This window comes from Sus scrofa, chromosome 6 (genome assembly GCF_000003025.6).
Source record: "Sus scrofa isolate TJ Tabasco breed Duroc chromosome 6, Sscrofa11.1, whole genome shotgun sequence".
Classification (NCBI taxonomy): Eukaryota; Metazoa; Chordata; class Mammalia; order Artiodactyla; family Suidae; genus Sus; species Sus scrofa.
Window position 1 is genome coordinate 165,743,130 of NC_010448.4, and position 19,751 is coordinate 165,762,880.

The 19,751-nt window shown below is 46.1% G+C and overlaps 1 protein-coding gene across 3 annotated transcripts in view; it reads left to right on the forward strand.

The window, feature by feature from the left end:
* The window catches only part of GPBP1L1 (GC-rich promoter binding protein 1 like 1), a 53,429-nt gene extending 34,166 nt beyond the window's left edge, over positions 1 to 19,263 (forward strand). Inside the window, exons 6-12 of one of the 3 annotated variants that reach the window (XM_021096736.1) lie at positions 4,922 to 4,994; positions 6,209 to 6,402; positions 14,215 to 14,355; positions 14,770 to 14,928; positions 15,863 to 15,987; positions 16,585 to 16,687; positions 18,188 to 19,084. In XM_021096736.1, the coding sequence (XP_020952395.1) occupies positions 4,922 to 4,994; positions 6,209 to 6,402; positions 14,215 to 14,355; positions 14,770 to 14,928; positions 15,863 to 15,987; positions 16,585 to 16,687; positions 18,188 to 18,340 (948 nt within the window). In that variant the 3' untranslated portion in view covers positions 18,341 to 19,084. Of the gene's footprint in view, positions 1 to 4,921; positions 4,995 to 6,208; positions 6,403 to 14,214; positions 14,356 to 14,769; positions 14,929 to 15,862; positions 15,988 to 16,584; positions 16,688 to 18,187 lie in introns of all 3 variants that reach the window. The other 2 variants (XM_021096735.1, XM_021096734.1) reach the window with 2 other exon arrangements.

The following is a 19,751-nucleotide window of genomic DNA, read 5'->3' on the forward strand; positions in this document are numbered from 1 at the left end:
ACCAAGGCCATGCCAACGAATATCCCTACTGCTCATATTGTGGTCTTGAAATCCCATTTCTAGACAGTATTTTTAAGCTTGGAATGTTTTGTCACACTATAGCAGAGAATTAAAGAGTGCTAGGATAGTATCAAAATAATTCAGAAGCTGAAGTTTCCTTGTTGGCATAGCAGGTTAAGGATCCAGCTTTGTCACTGCATCAGCTTGGGTCGCTGCTGTGGCATAGGGTTAATCCCTGGCTTGGGAACTTTTCCATGCCGCAGGCGCAGCTAAATAAATAAATCAGAAACCAAATTGAAGAGGTTTCCACTGGCAGATAGGGGATATTCCATACATCAGTTAAGGATAATAACTTCAGGAGTTCCTGCTATGGTGCAACAGGATCGGCAGCGTCTTGGGAGCCCTGGGACGTGGGTTTGATCCCCAGCCCAGCACAGTTAAGGATCTGGCATTGCCGCAGCTGCGGTTTAGGTTGCAATTGTGACTTGAATCTGATCCCTGGTCTGGGAACTCCATATGCGGTGGGTTGGCCAAAAATTTTTAAAAAGAAGAAGGAAAGTCCTATCTTCGTGTATTTGAATCCCATCAAGATGATTAAATCTGTGGATTCACAGTGATACCTCCCTTTAGAAACAAGCACGTGTTCTGTCTTTTCCATAGAAATTTTATCAGAGTCACCAAATAGATGAGAGGAAGTTGCCCCGCCCCCTTTTTTTTGGCTGTGCCTGAGACTTGTGGAAGTTGCTGGGCCAGGGATCAAACCCATGCCACAGCAATGACCCGGGCTGCTGCAGTGACGGTGCCAGAATTTTAACCTGCTGTATACCACAAAGGAACTCTGGAAGTTGCTTTTTACAGAAGTACTCTAGCTTATAAAAAGAGATGATAAAATTGGAAGCTCGTGTTTTGTAGTTTGTGGCCAATTAGTAATAGTTTCAGGCTGTGGGCCTCAGTGTCTTCCAGCATCATCAGGAAGCACAACCAGACGTGAGGTGTCTCCGAAGGAAAGAACCCAAACTAGAAAGTAATTGGCTTTGCCAAAATAAAAACTGGGAGAAGATCCTCTAGCCTCTAGAACCCGACTGTCAATTTATAGGAAATACAGAGGTTTCAGATGTTAAAAAGTACTGTAAAGCAGTTTCCTAGCCTGGTGGTCAAGGCGCTGGCATCACTGCTGTGGTTTAGGCTCAATCCTTGGCCTGGGAACATGCTGCAGGTACAGCCAAAAAATAAAAAATAAAGTTTCCCTTAAAAAATAATGTTTAAAAAAAAAAAAAAAAAGGAGTTCCCGTCATGGCACAGTGGTTAACGAATCTGACTAGGAACCATGAGGTTGCGGGTTCGGTCCCTGCCCTTGCTCAGTGGGTTAGGGACCTGGCGTTGCCGTGAGCTGTGGTATAGGTCGCAGACACAGCTCGGATCCCTCGTGGCTGTGGCTGTGGCATAGGCCAGTGGCTACAGCTCCGATGAGACCCCTAGCCTGGGAACCTCCATGTGCCGCGGGAGCGGCCCAAGAAATAGCAAAAAGACAAAAAAAAAAAAAATAATCTGTATATTCAGAAAATTTTTTGGAAACAAAACTATAGTTTTGAGAGATATACATTTGGGTGGTAAAAGAAAAGCAAAAAAGTCATCACTGTTAGTTAGAAGAATGGTTATTTTTTTAAAGGGGGAGGATTTTTTTTAACGAGGCTTCTAAAATGTTTCTAGTTTGGCTGGTAATCTTCTATTGCTTAAACTGGTGACTCTGAGAACTTTGTGCCAGTAGGTTTTGTGCAGCTTTCTGTGTCTGTGTTATATTTTATTATTTTTGAAAATCAGTGGAAAGGGATCAAAGATATCACCTAAATAGGGACATTGTTTCTGCAAACTCTAGATGGAATGTGAAGAACACAGGCCTATTTAAAATGAAATAAGGAGGGAGTTCCCTTCGTGGCTCAGTGGTTAACGAACCCAACTATGAGGACATGGGTTCGATCCCTGGCCTCACTCAGTGGGTTATGGATCGGCGTGGCCGTGAGCTGTGGTGTAGGTCACAGATGCAGCTCAGATCCCATGTTGCTGTGGCTGTGGTGTAGGCCAGCAGCTGTAGCTCCAATTCGACCTCTAGCCTGGGAACTTTCATATGCCACAGGTACAGCCCTAAAAAGCAAAAAAAAAGGGGGGGGGTGAGTTCCCATTGTGACTCAGCAGGTTATGAACCCAGTATAGTCTCCATAAGGATTCACCTTCCACTCCTGGCCTCACTCAGTGGGTGAAGGATCTGCTATTGCTGCAAGCTGCAGTATAAGGTGCAGGTGTGGCTTGGATCTGATGTTGCAGTGGCTCCAATTCGACCCCTAGCCTGGGAACTTACATAAGCTACAGTAAAAGAAAATAAATAATAAGTTCCTGCTGTGGTGCAGTGGGTTAAGAACCCGATTCAGTGGCTCTGGTCACTACGGAGATTTGGGTTTGATCTCTGACCCGGCGCAGTGGTTGAGAGGATCCGGCATTGCCATAGCTTCAGTGTAAGTCACAGCTGTCCTCAGATTCAGTCCTTGGCCTGGGAACTTTTCATAGGACGTTGGTTGTGGCCATTAAAAAAGAAAGAAAAACCCCGAAGCTTTTATCCATGAGATGCCTGTTGCCTGTACTGTTTCATCCAGAAGAGTGTTATTTACCTGCCCATTTTCTTTATAGTGAGTTAATAGTTCAGTTTGTATACATTTCTTTTCTATGTTAGTGGGTCTCCCCTTGATGAGTTGAAAATATACACTTACTGAAGTCCAACTCATGGGGAGTTTTGATTCAGAAGCTCTGTAGTGGAGTCTGGGCATCTTTATAGGTGTTTTTTTTGTTTGTTTGTTTGGGTTTTTTTTTTTTTGGTCTTTTGTCTTTTTAGGGCTGAACCTGCGGCATATGGAGGTTCCCAGGCTAGGGGTCGAATCGGAGCTGTAGCCACTGGCCTACACCACAGCCACAGCAATGCGGGATCCAAGCGGCGTCTGACCTACACCTCAGCGCACAGCAATGCCAGGTCCTTAACCCACTGAGCAAGGCCAGGGAGCGAACCCAAAACCTCATGGTTATTAGTCGGGTTCGTTAACCACTGCGCCACGATGGGAACTCCCATCCTTATGGTTTTTAATATCCCACAGTCGTTGGTGCTGAAAAGCCATCTTCCTTCTCTGTGGCACGTTATAAAGTTTGGGCACTAGTGTCATCGTCACAGCCCCGTACACCTAGTTGTTAAGTACGCCTGTCGCTCTTAACATCTCTCCATCCTTCCCTCATCTCTTCCTCTTCTCCTGTTGCCTTCGCTACTCTGTTGTACTGTGAACTTGGTCTCCAGACAGTGTCCTAGTTGATATTTAAACCCCTGAAATAAATCCTTGAAGCTGCTACCAGACTTGTAAACTAATGATCGGATCATGCTAGCGCTGCATAAGAGATGGATCCGAAAACCTAAAGAATGAGATTTAATCTCCCTTAAAAATACCTCGCAGTCTGGCTCTAACCTCCTTTGTCAGACATCTCTCTCCCCAAAGAAAGGTCCTCTTCTTCCCTCGCACTAACGCTGAGCTATTCGCAGATCTCGGAATAGTCTCTTCTTCTCAGTGTTTTCCTGGCGTGGTGTTCGTGGAGTGCTTTGTTCCTGGAATCAGCCTCTTCCAGCTGTGGAATTCATCTTGAAGGACTTAGTCATCACCTCTAATGACGAAACCTTTTCTGATAGCATTTCTCTTTCTCGCGAAACTGTTCATTCCTTCGTGCTCCTTCCCTTTTACTGTAGCCTCCCTCAATAACCTTTTTTTCTTTTTTTTTTGCTTTTTAGGGCCACACCCAAGGCATATGGAGTTCCCAGGCTAGGGGTCTCATCGGAGCTATAGCTGCCGGCCTGCGCCACAGCCACAGCAACGCCAGAACAGAGCCGTGTCTGTGACCTACACCACAGCTCACGGCAACGCTGGATCCTTAACCCACGCAAGGCCAGGGATCGAACCCAAAACCTCATGGTTCCTCGTCGGATTCGTTAACCACTGCGCCACGATGGGAACTCCTCAATAACCTTTTGTTGTACTTCTCTGTCTGCAAGTGGAACTGTGGCCCTTGGCAGGGATACCTTGTCTTAACTGCCTTTGCGTTCCTAGCACAGCCCCTCACACGTGACGTTCCTCTGCCCTGAAGAGTCTCATGAGAACTGCCGTGGATGCTGCGCAGTTCACCCACCAGATTGTGCTCCTTACGTCTGAGAAAAGTGATCCATTTTCTTGTTCATTCAGCTGTCCTTGCTCCCTGTTGGCATACATATCCTGTGAGAACTTGCACATTTAGTCTCTTTATTTAAAAATTTTTTAATCCACTTTAATTTTAATATTAAAAGTGAAACCCGGGAGTTCCCGTCGTGGCGCAGTGGTTAACGAATCCGACTAGGAACCATGAGGTTGCGGGTTCGGTCCCTGCCCTTGCTCAGTGGGTTAACGATCCGGCGTTGCCGTGAGCTGTGGTGTAGGTTGCAGACGCGGCTCGGATCGCGCGCTGCTGTGGCTCTGGTGTAGGCCGGTGGCTACAGCTCCGATTCAACCCCTAGCCTGGGAACCTCCATATGCCGCGGGAGCGGCCCAAGGAATAGAAGCAACAACAACAACAACAACAACAAAAGACAAAAAAAAAAAAATGAGAGAGAGCCTGAAATAAACATTGCAACTCTCATTTAAAAAATAAATGTTAAAAAAAAAAGTGAAACCCACAGAGCCTGAGATTAATATGACCTATTGGTTTTGCATCTCAACATCCTGTTTATTAATTCTGAATACAGCCTTAAATAAGTGTAGTTGATATAGAATTGTTTGATAGGTTCGATGGTGGAGGTTACTGTGTAAAACATGCCAAAAGGATTAGCTTTCTGTATCAACCATTAATGACTCTTTTTTCCTAGCCTTCTTTGAATCCAGAAGCCGGCAAACAGAATCAGCCATGCAGACCTATTGGAACCCCTTCTGGAGTGTGGGGTAGGTAGATTTTGCCATTTTAAAGGCACAACTTTCAATATTTCTTAGCAGGGAGAGGAGCAAAAACTCCTTATCTCTTGTTTCTTTATCTCGTTCTCATCTCATCCATTTGCACGTGATAATACCCTTTCGCTCTTAGCCTGCCCCCCAAATAACATTGAAATGTGATGGTGCTGGAGTCAGAAAAGACCACTGAGAGCTTGTAGAGCCGGAATTTGAAGCAGACTTTGAGTAAAGGAATAATAATACAGTGCGCACAAGAAGTACTTTTTAATTAATGTTGCTAATTTGCTCATAACAGTAAATTGAATTTTAATGTGTCAGAGGTGTCTCTGTGGTATTGGTAGACATAACTGTTGGAAGCACTCCTTCGCATTACTGAATGCTGAAGTGTTCCTCGAAAGGCTGTATAATGCCACATCCTCTAGACCGTTTTGTTCAGCCAGGTTCCAGTGCCTGAGCTGGGGCGGGATTGCAGGTGTGTGTGTTTTCGGCACTTATAAATGATGTTGTTCAGGGCAAGGGGAAAGAAACATCTCAATACACACGTCCATATGTATATATTGGGAATTACTAGCCTTATAAGCATTTAAAGATGGATCCGTGTGTTTCAAACCAAAGCTGCTCCTGTGGCATCGGGATCTTTGGTGTTTACACATGGTACCCTCCTAGTCCCTACGTTAACATGTTCGGTAGCCAGGCGTCTTACTGGGAAAACCTGAGCACATCTAACTGCTGGGTTTGGATCTTTCTTCAGTTCTAAGATGAAGGGCAAGTGCGGTACCATTTCCCCTTGTTAATAGTGAATAGCTTTGCTCCAGTTTGCTTCCTCAGAAGGCTCCAGAGCGGGCTCCTTTCTCCAGTTGCCTCGTGTTTCTCCATTCCTGTGCCCACAGGAGTGGCCACCTTGGATATATTCTTATTTGGTCTCTGCCTAAGTGATGACACCATACACTAGACGTGTTATAACCCCAAAGATGGCTAGTGCCTTTGGGCTTTTTGGTTAATTATGAATTTAGAATCAGGTGCTACCTTTTTTTCTGTAGTTTCTGAGTAGTGTCACTTCTGAGAGTACCTGTTAAGTGCACACCAGGAAATTTTGTCCCTTAGTTTCGACTGTTAAGCTTTGTTGAAAGTGCAGCCTTTGTATGACTTATCCTTTGTGTTAACCAACAAGTTGGACATTCGTTTGTCTCTACTGTTGTATTTCACAGAAAACCCACCTAGTGCCAAGCAACCCTCCAAAATGCTAGTCATCAAAAAAGTTTCCAAAGAAGATCCTGCTGCTGCCTTCTCTGCTGCATTCACCTCACCAGGATCTCACCATGCAAATGGAAACAAATCGTCCGCTATGGTTCCAAGTGTCTATAAGAACCTGGTTCCTAAGCCTGTACCACCTCCATCCAAGGTATGATTCTGAATCAGTGTAAGAACCTTACACAACAAATGTTGGGGAATAAATTAGAAAAAGATTTAGTAAATTAATTTTTTCCTCTTGAATCACTTGCCAGATAATTCGTTTGGTACCATGAAGTTATATGTAGTATTATATTCTGTCTACAAGGTGTTTACTGCTGCCAGTGACCCATTTTTAGTAGGCCTCTTATACTCATTAGCACCATCTCATAAACCTGTTTTTCCTGATTTTCATGACACTGAATCATGGGTGCCCAGACTCCTTAGCAGAGGCATGTGTAATTCTATCTAGCCTAAGGCCAATCCGTCTTTTATATTTTACTTTCCGTCTCTTAGAAATTACACTCTAAGTTTATGTCATCTCTGAATCCTTTTCTATCACCCATGTCTAAAGATCTAATGAAGCCTTGTATCTCTGATTGAATAGCCCTGTTTCTGATCACGATATTTATAATGCTTTATTGCGTTTCTTGCTTCATGTGGTTGTAATCTCCTTAAGGGCTCCAGGTCCTCTTCATATTTATATCCCTACAACCCTCACAAAAGCACATGGTAATCGCTTGAATAAATTCCAGCCACTGTAAGGAAATAAGTAGAATTTACTTTGCAATTGGGAGAAGAAAAGAAAAACTGAGCATTAATGCACCTTTGTCTATGTGCAAGCACTTTGGGGCTTAAGAGCAACACAAAGAAATACACTGGTCCTGACCTTCCATGAGCTGAAGGTCTAATTGGGATGATAACACATAACAACATAAGGGAGTTCCCGTCGTGGCGCAGCAGAAACAAATCCGACTAGGAACCGTGAGGTTGCAGGTTCGACCCCTCCCTGGCCTTGCTCACATAAGGTCATGTGATTATGTATGAAATAAAATACTAACAGATCCTCAAAACAAATCATAAACAGATTTGGAATAACTAAATTAATTAAACACACTTGTTTACACCGTTCAGAGGAGCAGGATCTGCTTAGACTTGATGTTCACATCAAGGAAAATTTTACTGAGAAACTGTAATTTGAACTGACCTGTGGAGGTTAATCCAGATTTGGATGGGGGGATCTTACAAATTAGAGTGGTGATTGCATTAAAGTTCTGAAAGTGGAAAGCACTAGGCATAATTGAGGGACAGTGAATGAGCCGTTTTAAATATCCTGGTAATACTGGAGAAATGTCAGAATCGAGGCTGAGAGCCATTGTCCTAGCGGTGGTGACGCTCTCAGTAGATACCATCTCTAAGGGGAGGAGGAGAGCAGAAGAGTAAAGAGTAGGAAAATGGGCCTTCCCGTTGTGGCTCAGCGGACCCGAATCTGACCGGCATCCGTGGGGACGCGGGTTCAGTCCCTGTCCTCGCTCAGTGGATTGAGGATCCAGCGCGGCCGTGAGCTGCGGTGTAGGTCAGATCTGGTGTTGCGGTGACTGTGGTCGGCAGCCACTGTGGTCGAGCTCCCACTCGACCCCTAGCCTGGGAACCTCTGTGTGCTGCAGGTACAGCCCTAAAAATTTTATACCAAAAAAAAGAAAAGAATAGGAAAATAAGACTTGCAGAGGAAATATTTATTTACTTATTCATTTATTTCTTTGGTCTTTTTGTCTTTTAGGGCCGTGCCATATGGAGGTTCCCAGGCTAGGGGTCTAATCAGAGCTGTAGACGCCGGCCCACGCCACAGCCACAGCAACGCCAGATCCAAGCCGTGTCTGCGACCTGCACCACAGCTCCCCTAACACTTCATAAATACTAGGAAAGTCACAACATAGGAAGACTGAGGAATTATAGTTCAGAGATAGTAAAAAATGGTGTATAATCACAGAAATCTGGGTGGATGGGTTTGAGACTTGTCAGTTCAAGGAAACAGTATGGGTGGTGGTAAAATCAAGTGAAAGGATGAAAGCACATCTGTGGGAGGAAGTCCCTGGGGTCAGCTGGCAAATAGACTTGAAAGGTCATCAAAGGATCATGGCCCGTTAGTGGGAGAACTGATTGACAAGTGGAGGGGGTTTTTTTGTTTATTTTTTATTTTTTTTGCTCTTTTAGGGCTGCACCCTAAGCATATGCAGGTTCCCAGGCTAGGGGTCAAATCCGAGCTTTAGCTGCGGGCCTACACCACAGCCACGGCAATGCCGGATCCTTAACCCACTGAGTGAGGCCAGGGATTGAAGCTGCGTCCTCGTGGAACCTAGTTGAGTTCGTTAACTGTTGAGCCACAATGGGAACTCGCAAAGTGGAATTATTTTCGGAAAAGGTTTAGAATACTTATTCCCTTGGTATAGAAGTGAAAGGATATGAACTCAGTGAAAAGAGCAGCTACCATAAAGAAGGAAACTGCAGCATGGAAATTAGCAGCAGGGCTTCGAAGATCACAGATTCCACTTCGCTGCTGCTTTGTGAAAAGACCTCAGACAAGTTTCTAATGTTCCTAAGTCTCAATTTCATCATCTGTAAAATGGAGGTGGTAGTGCCTGTCTTTTAAGGGTTTTTTGAGGAGTAAAAGAAAATTTTATGAGGTTCTTGTAAGTGATAATTGGTAGTAGCTCTGATAGAATTTATGTAGTTTTTTTTACGTGTTCTTTCATTTGAAATGTCTGTAAGCATTCTGTGAAGAGTACAGACGAGTACACAAATGAGTGAGACGATGTCATATCTTCAGGCTCTCAGAAATTTTTGGAGGAGGACAAGTGACAAGGATTAAGACCAATGTAGAGGGTGCTATTTACTGTCCTTGGGAAAGTTAGGGAAGCCTGAACAGGCATGATGCAAGTGGGCGGCGAAGGGCGGTGGTGATGACACACAGTGGGCAGCAAGGTAGACAGAGGAGGAAAGCAGCACGCTGAACATTCGTCCCCAGAAAACTGGGGTGGCGCGAACCTCTTCACTGGAGTTGGAGAAGAGAGGGCAGTGTCCAGGAGAAGTTGATGAGAATGGTTCTAAGATGCTTGGATGTAAAAATGTTGGCAGGAGAGATGAGGTAGCTGGTAGGCAGGTGTGGATTTCTCCAGTGGTTTGCTCTAGGCATTCAGCGGTGATGAAACACTGAGTGTCTGTCCTGAGAGCTGCATGTCGCTAGAGCCAGAGTCCTCTCGGGAGTTGCTGTCTGGTGAAGAGACAGACGGAAAAATAATTAGGATGTTCCCTTGTGGTGCAGCGGGCGAGGATCCGGCATTGCTGCAGCTGTTCAGTCCCTGGCCCGGGAGCTTCCACATGCTCTCCGGAAGACGAGGATTCTGGTTTTAGAGTCACAGTGCGGCCACAAATACCCGTGTATGTTCATATATAGTGCCCTGCCGAGAGGGGTCCCTCGGGGTCTTCACAGATGAAGCCATGCTGAGCTGTTTTGAGGTCCCAGGACACTCACTAGGCCTTACCCATATCATACCCTCCACTTTAATCCTAGGATACAGGAAATTATGGAATATGAGGTTACCTTGCTAATAAAGTTACGCAGTCAAGATTCTTAAACTAGGTTTGTCTGACTTGGGACCGGGGCTCTTTGCACTGCCCCAGCATGCCTTCCATCTTGAGGATAAAAAGCGTGGAAGACGGGGGCTCTGGTTGTGGAGTCACACTGCATGCCAGTCTAAGTACTTGGAATATGCTGCTGGCATATCCCAAGTAGTCAACAAATTTAGTTTAAAAACAGTGGGACTTTGCTAAGGGAGCAAGTAGGTGGGGTGTTCAGGCAAAGTAACTCTTTGTTACCCACCACCACCCCAAAAAAGGAGGCAGAACACGCCAGATTTGGGGAAAGACAAGCGGGTAAACTTGGCTGGGCGTAGGGAAGTGGGGGGAAGGAAGACGAAGGCCGCATGGTGGAAGTCTGCATAAAGGCTCAGGGGAGAGTTTAGGGGTCACTCGAGTTACATGCTTTTAACAATTTAAACAGTTAAAAGTAACTGGTTTTTCCAATGAAATTCACTTAGGAACAGATTATAGCAGAAGAGCACTGCATGTGCCGCCTTCCGCTGAAAAGGCTGGAAGGCATGCAGGAGGTGAGAAGAGAGCCAAGCATCAGGGACTTGCGACGGGAGGGAGGGGCAGGTTTAGAAAAGGTGAGTGACAGTCTTCTGTAAAGTGTTTAAAGCTGGCCTCCGAGTGTAAGAGGAAGACAAGGTGGGAGTGCTGCGGTGGTGTCGTAGGGAATTAATAGGTACGTAGTCATGAGCAAGTGAAGACAGCAGATAACTGACCTGCCCAGATACGCTTGGCAATAAGAGGATGGTAGTTTAAAAGAAAATAAGTCCTTGAGTTTTTTTTCTCCCAGTTTCAATAAGGTGGCTTAGCATGTTTGCAAATAAAATGAAAGAACTTATTAGCAAGAATGGAATTCAAGATACAAAGGAAAAATAACTGATAAACTGTCAAAGGAATGAGAATGAGCAGATTGTAGAATGGTGGGAAGGAAGACACTCTCTCGGGAACTCGAGACCAAAGAAGGGAATTGGGAACAGTTTGGATCCAGTGCTGCCGCCTTTGGGTTTTTGTTTGTTTGTTTTTCCCCCACTGTACGGCATGGGGACCAAGGTACATATATACATGCATACATATTTTTTCCTCCCATTGTTGTGTTGCAATGTAGGTATCTAGACATAGTTCTCAATGCTACACAGCAGGATCTCATTGTAAATCCATTCCAAGAGCCATAGTTTGCATCCGATAAGCCCACACACCTGATCCCTAACAGTGGATCCAGTGACTTCTGACTTCAGTCCAGGAGAAGGCGAATCAGCTGAGGTGGAGAGTTGGGGTTGATTTGGAATTGAGAGGAAAGGAGAAGGTATTTTAGAAAGAAAACTAGTTGATAATGTGGTTCACTTTAATGGTTTTTTTCCCACCCCTCCCTTCATTTTATTTATATATTTATTGAAATAAGGTTTGATAAGTATCATGTGAGGTGCAGGTATATAACACAGCGGCTCACAGCTCTTACAGGATATACTCCCATTCATGGTTATTATAAAAATACTGTCTATAGTCCTCACGTTACACTAGATAGATACAGATATACAGCTTCTTTGTTTTGTTTTTAGGGCCACACCGGAGGCATATGGAAGTTCCGAGGCTACGGGTCCAGTCGGAGCTGTAGCCACCATCCCTCACCTGAGCCACAGCAAGGTGGGATCTGAGCGGCGTCTGTGACCTACACCACAGCTCAGGGCAACGCCGGATCCTTAACCCGGTGATCGGTGATCGAGGCCAGGGATCGAACCCGTGTCCTCGTGGATGCTAGTTGGGTTCCTTAACTGCTGAGCCACAACGGGAACTCCTTGGAGCTTATTTTATGCATAATAGTTTGTGCCTCACTTTAGTGGATTAATACATGTATAATGCCTCTAATTAAGGGGTATAGGGTGTAATGGTTTTCTCTAGTGAGCAGTGAGCTATATAATGCAGTGTTGGAGTTATTGAAAATTAAGTTGGAATAAAGCTGTACAGAGATGTAGGTATCCTCTTGTGTGTAACACTGTCTGGCAAACCTGTCATGCTGCTGCGGGCAGAAACTTGACTGTTTATGTGCCCTGAGGTAGCAATTAAAGAAAGGGCAGAGTTCCCACTGTGGTGCAGCAGAAACCAAATCTTGACTAGTAATCCATGAGGTTGCGGGTTGGATCCACTCAGTGGGTGGCAGATCTGGTATTGCCGTGAGTTGCAGTGTAGCTTTCAGACGCAGCTCTGATCTCATGTGGCTGTGGCATAGGCCAGCAGCTGTAGCTCTAATCCAACCCCTAGCCTGGAAACTTCACCTTGCAGGTACGGCCTTACAAAGCAAAAAAAAAATTTTTTAATGAAAAAAAGGCAAGAAATCTTGGTGACCCTCTACAACTTGGAGAAACTCTCATCTTTGATATTTAGTCTGAATAAGCAGCCATCTTTATTTTTTAAATTTATATTATTTATTTTAGGGCTGCATGTGCAGCATATGAAGGTTCCCAGGCTAGTGGTCGAATCAGAGCTGTAGCTGCCGACCTACACCACAGCTCAGGGCAATGCTGGATCCTTAACCCACTGAGCGAGGCCAGGGATCAAACCTGCATCCTCATGGATGCTAGTCAGATTCGTTTCTGCTGAGCTAGGACAGAGAGCTCCTATTTTTTAATTTTATTATAGTTGACTTACACCTTCTATCAATTTCTGCTATACAGTAAGCAGCCATCTTTAGATTTTCATCAGTACATGGAAAAATTAATTTCCATTCCAGTTGGGTTAGCTGTTTCTTTCTCTTACCTGCTTGGATTTTCTTTTTAGAGGCATTTTGGAAAACTGTATTGCTTACCAGTTGAATAGCCTTGGACAAATTACACAACTTTCTTTTTTTTTTTTTTTTTTTTTTCCGACTTTTTTGTTGTTGTTGTTGTTGTTGTTGCTGTTGTTGCTATTTCTTGGGCCGCTCCCGCGGCATATGGAGATTCCAGGCTAGGGGTTGAATCGGAGCTGTAGCCACCAGCCTACGCCAGAGCCACAGCAATGCGGGATCCGAGCCGCGTCTGCAACCTACACCACAGCTCACGGCAACGCCAGATCGTTAACCCACTGAGCAAGGGCAGGGACCGAACCCGCAACCTCATGGTTCCTAGTCGGATTCGTTAACCACTGCACCACGACGGGAACTCCCACAACTTTCTTAATGTCAGTGAATTCTCTGAAAATTTGGGAGTTCCCATCGTGGCTCAGTGGAAACAAATCTGACTAGTATCCATGAGGACGCAAGTTTGATCCCTGGCCTCGCTCAACGGGTTAAAGGATCCGGCATTGCCATGAGCTGTGGTGTGGGTTGCAGATGCGGTTCAGATCTGACATGGCTGTGGCTGTGGGTGTAGGCCGGCGGCTATAACTCTGATTGGACCCCTAGCCTGGGAACCTCCATATGTTGTGGGTAGGGCCCTCGAAAGACAAAAGGACCAAAAACAAATTTTTTTGGAAATAATAACTATACCTGATTGGATTAAGAATTAAATAAACTAGTAGAACAAGCACCTGGTACATGGTAGATACTCCTGTTTTTTGGTAGATACTCTGTTAAATTTATTCCCACAGTATCTTCCTTCATAGCAGTTCGTTCTTTTCACTCAGACCCTTCCTCTGTCTTAGAGGTCTCTTGGTTCTAAGTGTTTCATTCTGGAGACAGAGACGTTTGAACTTGCTTCGCCCTCACTCCATCTGTACGCTTCATCTTCCCTGTTCTCCTCAGTGACGGACTCGGGAAAAGCTGGCGTCTTCCAGCTGCACTTACCCGGCCATGTTAGTTGCAGCCAGCGGCAGAGCGACAGGATGGGCCCAGACCCCACAAGGCTGAGCCCAAGAAGGGCCCCTGGACGAAACTGGGATTGTCCAGCCATTTACACTGTCCAGCATGGCCTGGAACTAGCCTCCTGCCGTCAGAGTTCTGGGAAACAGCGTTTTTCTGATGTGCTTTTTTGGGAGGTGGGGGGGTGTCAGGATTACATCAGAAGTTAACAGATAGTACACCATAAAAGATAACATTTGGGGGTCAAATAAGTTTGGAAAATGCTATGTGACATACAGTTAAGTATTTTGAGATACAGCAGAGAAACCCGTTGTCCTACCAGCACCTCCCAGCTTACTGGACTAGTGCTCTGTTTTTGAGAAACACCTATTAATATTTAATATTCCATGGCTGGTCTGGTTCCTGCCTGCCTCTTTCCCAAGGTTGTATACCTCCCAGATCTGTGGAGATAGCTGAGCTCTGCGAACTCACGTTCCACCTGACATTTTACTCTTTGCTTTATGATCTTACAGGCTGAGCTGACTGCGTGCTGTTCTGACTGGTTTATTCTTTCTCCCCATGTAGCCCAGCGCGTGGAAAACGAACAGAATGGAACACAAGTCAGGATCCCTGTCCTCTAGCCGGGAGTCTGCTTTCACCAGTCCAGTCTCCGTGACCAAACCAGTGGTCCTGGCCGGCGGTGTGGTTTTCAGCTCTCCCAGAGAGGTGAGGGGGGTGACGCCAAGCCGCCTGGTTTCCCATTGCCTTCAACTAAGACAAGCAGTGTGACCCGTGCAGCTCTAGCCCCACTTCCTTTGTGATGTGCCGAGCTCACAGGCCTTTCTTTACTGCTGATTTTGGTAGCACCCAGAGGTGGGCACTCGCTGGGTCCTTGCCCCGTGGTAGACCAAGAGTGGCCTGTGTTGACTGGCATCATGCTGGCATCCGGAGTAAGATCAGGAGGTGCTCTTTAAGCCGCCTGGTCTTACCTGTAACACCCTGCAAAGCCGAAGGCTCTTTAACTGAAAAGGAGAGATTATTTTTGGTAAAAGACAGCGTGATAAGAGCTACCTGGTTCTGGAAGTGGCCTAGTGGGGTTCTCTAAAGCCCAGTCCTTACTCTGCTGTGCTCTTGGCCCAGAGCCCCTCCAGCACCACGCCGCCAATCGAGATCAGCTCCTCTCGTCTGACCAAGTTGACCCGCCGAACTACGGACCGGAAGAGCGAGTTCCTGAGGACGCTGAAGGATGATGGGAACGGAGACTTCTCGGAGAACAGGGACTGTGAGAAGCTGGAGGATGTACGAGCATGGGGGGTCCTGGGGCAGCGTATCTGGCTTTCTGTTGCTAAGGGAGAAAGATGTGGCCCTTTCTAGATTAAACAGTGTCCCGAGATTTGCCTGTAGGAGTAACAGCCTGTGAAAAAGTTCCTTCAGTCCTTGGTTCAGCATATTTCAAATTAGGGCTGATTTCACTAACAGGTGCTCTGGGATTTGGTGCTTGCTTTTTTTTTTTTTTCTTTTCTTTTCTTTTTTTTTTTTTTTTTTGATCTTTTTGCCTTTTCTAGGGCCACTCCTGCGGCATATGAAGATTCCCAGGCTAGGGCTCAAATCGGAGCTGTAGCCATCGGCCTACGCCACAGCCACAGCAACACAGGATCTGAGCCACATCTGTGACCTACACCACAGTTCACGGCAACACCGGATCCCTAACCCACTGAGGGAGGCCAGGGATTGAAGCCACAACCTCACGGCTCCTAGTTGGATTCGTTAACCACTGAGCCACAGTGGGAACTCCTGGGACTTGGTGCTCTTAAACGGTCGGCACTGCTTGAATCTTGAATTGGTCACTGCTGTTGCTCTTTTCAGGATTAATTGTAATAAAGATAATCTGATAAACAGAACTGTAAAACGAGAGGGTTTTTGGCATGTTGCAGTAGGAAGGCTGGCATTCTCAGTCTGAGAGGGTGATGGCAGTTCACTGGTAGTGAGCTGAGGGCACTGGTTCCTTACAGTCCAGGATAGAACGTGGACGATACAGCTGCTGCCACAGTTGACATAACCTGAAGTTAAGATGGTAGCCAGTTAGTGTCCTTGGAAATCCCAGCAAGGTGAACAGGTTCTCATTTTTAAGTGGGGAGAACCTGCAGGCTGAGGTCATCTTCTAACAACCACGTTCCCGGGTTCTGACTCCTTAATCGTGTAGACTCACCCGTCCTCCCTTTCCTTCCTGCAGCTGGAGGACAACAGCACACCTGAACCAAAGGAAAGTGGAGAGGAAGGCTGTCACCAGAACGGTCTTACTCTCCCCGCGGAGGAGGAAGGGGAGGCCCTCTCTCACTCTCTGGAAGCAGAGCACAGGTAACCGGGCCTCAGGTGACGAGGCCTCCTGTGTGTGGCCTGCAGGGAGGGGGACCATACTCAGAATCCAGCACTGAGACCAGGGCAGAGCCCCCTGGGCTGGGCTTTCCTTTGCAGACTCAGCCAGCTTTGTCACACTCTCCTCTCCAAGGCTTTCTTGTAGTTGAGTTTATGGCTTCATTTGGGTGGGGTAAGATCTGCTTCCTAGAGCTGCTGTGGTTTGGCCCCTCTGGGCTTTAGGAGGCCTTGGGAAAGTCGTGAGGCCTCTGGGTATGGAGCTTGTTCTTTAAATTAGGGCCTTAAACACAGAGCCAGCCAACCTGTCTGGGCGCCTGGATGGCAGATGGGACCTGCCGAGCTACTGTCCCTTCTGTAGCTCTTAGGCGCACGTGTAAACGCTCCCACTTAATTCCAGGCTCTGAAGTAGTCATGATGAAAGCTTACCCCACTGGCAAGAAAAGAAAACCCCCAATTTCTTCTCTGACATATAAGTGGGTACCATTGCCCCTGGGCAGGGAAGTTTCTGCAGAAAGTTGTGGGCTTTCCCCCTTTTGCTTGATGGTATCATGTTTTCTTTGCCTGACCTGCCTCCGCCAGGTTATTGAAAGCAATGGGATGGCAGGAGTATCCTGAAAATGATGAGAATTGCCTTCCCCTCACAGAGGATGAGCTCAGAGAGTTTCGCATGAAGACAGAGCAGGTATGTCAGAAACTTCTGCGGGAGACCAGTTAAGGACTAGGAGAGAAAGGAGTCGGGAGCATCACTGCTCCAAGGGAGCCCTGATTTAGGAGATGAGAAGGACCTTGAAAAAGAAAACCAGTGGGCTGCCAGTGTCGAAATAGAGAGGCGCATCTTGGTTCTGCTTAGGCCACGGGGTCTCCAGCGGGGATACAAAAACCAGGTCAGTGGTTGGCAGATTTCAGGAGTTCCCGCTGTGGCACAGCAGGTTAAGAATGCACCTGCAGCCGTGAGGATCGCTGCGAGGATACAAGTTGCATCCCCAGCCTGGCACAGAGGGTTAAAGGATGTGGCACTGCCGCAGCTGTGCCATAGGTTGCAGCTGCAGCTCAGATTCAGTCCCTGGCCCAGGAACTTCCATATGCCATGGGTATGGCCATAAAAAGAAAAACACAGCCTATTTCAGAAAGCAGTGTAGTATTGTACCCTGGAAACTCTAACCCTTTATCAGAATCACAAGGGTGTGTTCCATGGTTTTGGTCTGAGCCCTTGATCTCTGGGGAAAGAGGCTAACCCTCCTTTGTTTTCAGCCTTGTGGTTTCTTTCTGATACTCTGGCCAGAGCCAATAAGCTAAATAGCCTGTCTAAATTTCTTCAACAAATGCATGGATTGTTTCTCCAAATAAAACATGGCCAAGGAGTTCCTGTCATGGTGCATCGGAAATGAATCCGACTAGGAACCATGAGGTTGCGGGTTCGATCCCTGGCCTCGCTCAGTGAGTTAAGGATCCAGCGTTGCCATGAGCTGTGGTGTAGGTCACAGATGTGGCTCACATCTGGTGTTGCTGTGGTGTAGGCCAGCAGCTGTAGCTCCAATTAGACCCCTAGCCTGGGAACCTCCATATCCCGCGGGTATGGCCCTAAAAAGCAAAAATAAATAAACAAACACGTGGCCAAGTCCCAGAGCTTACAGCAGTGAACAAGGCAGATGGGGTCTCTACAGACCTCACGGGACTTATGTCCTGGTGGGAGACATACAGCAAAAGTAGCAGTGGTGTTGGAGTTCCTTCTTGGCTCAGCAGGTTCGGGATCCAGCATTGACACGCAGTGGCTCAGGTTGCTGCTGTGGCAGGGGTTCAATCCCTGGCTCAGAAACGTCCACATGCTGAGGGCATGGCCAAAAAAACAACCAATGGTGTTAAATCCTATAAAGAAAAGTACAGGCTGACACCTTGCTACTCCGAACTCTGTCCCCCGTCATTGTTACCACCTGAAACCCTGTAGAGCTGGGAAAGCGCAGACTCTACCTGGACGTGTTGAGTTAGTCTGCAGTTTAAGGAGACCCTGAGCTGCTGCGTTTGCTCATTACAGAGACGCGCCATGGGCGATGTCCTGTCTCTTAGCGGGGTCCCTCTACACGCTGCCTGCAAGTGAACTGAGGCTTGGCCTTTGCCAGGTCCTCCTGGCCTGCGTGGTTCCTCACGATTGTCCTCTTTCCTCTCTTGCCCATGCCAACCACAGCTGAGAAGAAATGGCTTCGGGAAGAATGGCTTCTTGCAGAGCCGAAGTTGCAGTCTGTTCTCCCCTTGGAGAAGCACTTGCAAAGCAGAATTGGAGGACTCGGACACAGAAACCAGTAGCAGTGAAACATCTGATGACGATGCCTGGAAGTAGGCATATAAATGCTCACAGTTAAATCTGACCCAGTCCATTTAGCTTGTGTGTTTGGGGATTATGCAGAAGGAATCCTTCTCTTGCTTTTCCTTTTCTGGGTCGTTGAATACTTCATGCACAAGGGAAACCATCGTATCCCAAAGAAAGAGCAAGCGGTTGGCTTGTTTAGCTTTTGTTGTTCTTCTTCCCTGTTACCTGCTTACTAGAGAGAACGTTGTGTGGTGGGAAAGATTTTAAAACACACACATACACACAGTATCTCCATGGGGCAACGCACAGGTTGGAGCTGGCAGCGCAGAGAGGAGACGCTGGTCTGCAGCAGCAGCTTCTACTACCAGCCCTTGGGGCCTCACCCCTGTGCTCACGCAATCATTGTCAATGACAAAGTGACTATTGAAGTTATAATTGTATTAAATTAATGCTAATAATTTGGATATTTTATTTTATTTCTGGCTGCTCGGGTAATGTTAGCCCTTAACCAAGCATACGTGGTTTTTTTCCTCCTTTTTTTCTTTCTGGGTACAGCTGTAAAATATTTGGATATAGGAGATGTTGTGTTATTCTTGCAGCCTTGATATTCAGGGTGGATTGTAAAATATAAATTTTTGTGAGATTTCAAAGATTAAGATTATTTTGATAACATTATTTACAGATTTAAAAGATGTGGTTATCACAAGTCTGTTCAAGGGAAAAACTACTGCATAAAATAACTAACTTGGAATAAATATTTTGCATCAGTTTGGATTGTCTTGTCTAAGAAGTATATTCTTTAAAATTGGATGAGTGGATTCTCTTTTTAGGGGAAAAACTACTTTTAGTATTAGAGGTCTGAGGGAAATCTGAATTCAGACACACCTGTTTCTCCTTTTAGCAGATACATTTTTGATGCAGAAAAACCTGTGCAATAAACTACCAGTAATAAAATCAGAATCCCAAGTTTCCTTCCTGAAACTGTTTTTCACTGCCCATGTATTTACCAGTGTGCCTGTTTTAAGGATGTCTGTGCCTCAGTTTTCCTGATAATAGATAAGAACGTGGCGGAGGGGGGGGGTATAGAGGGAACTTAACACAATCAAAGCCGTTTATGACAAACCCACAGCAAATGGAATACTCAATGGAGAAAAGCTGAGAGCCTTCCCACTCAAATCTGGAACAAGACAAGGCTGCCCACTCTCCACTTTCATTCAACATAGTATTGGAAGTCCCACCCACAGCAACAGACAAACCAGAAATAAAAAGCAGTATCCAAATTGGAAGAGGTAAAGACTGTCACTGTACGCAGATGACGTGATACTGTATATAGAAAACCCTAAGGACTCAGCCCCAGAACTACTCCAACTGATCAACAGATTCAGTGAGGTAGCAGGATAGAAGATTAACATTCAGGAGTTCCCGTCGTGCCTCAATGGTG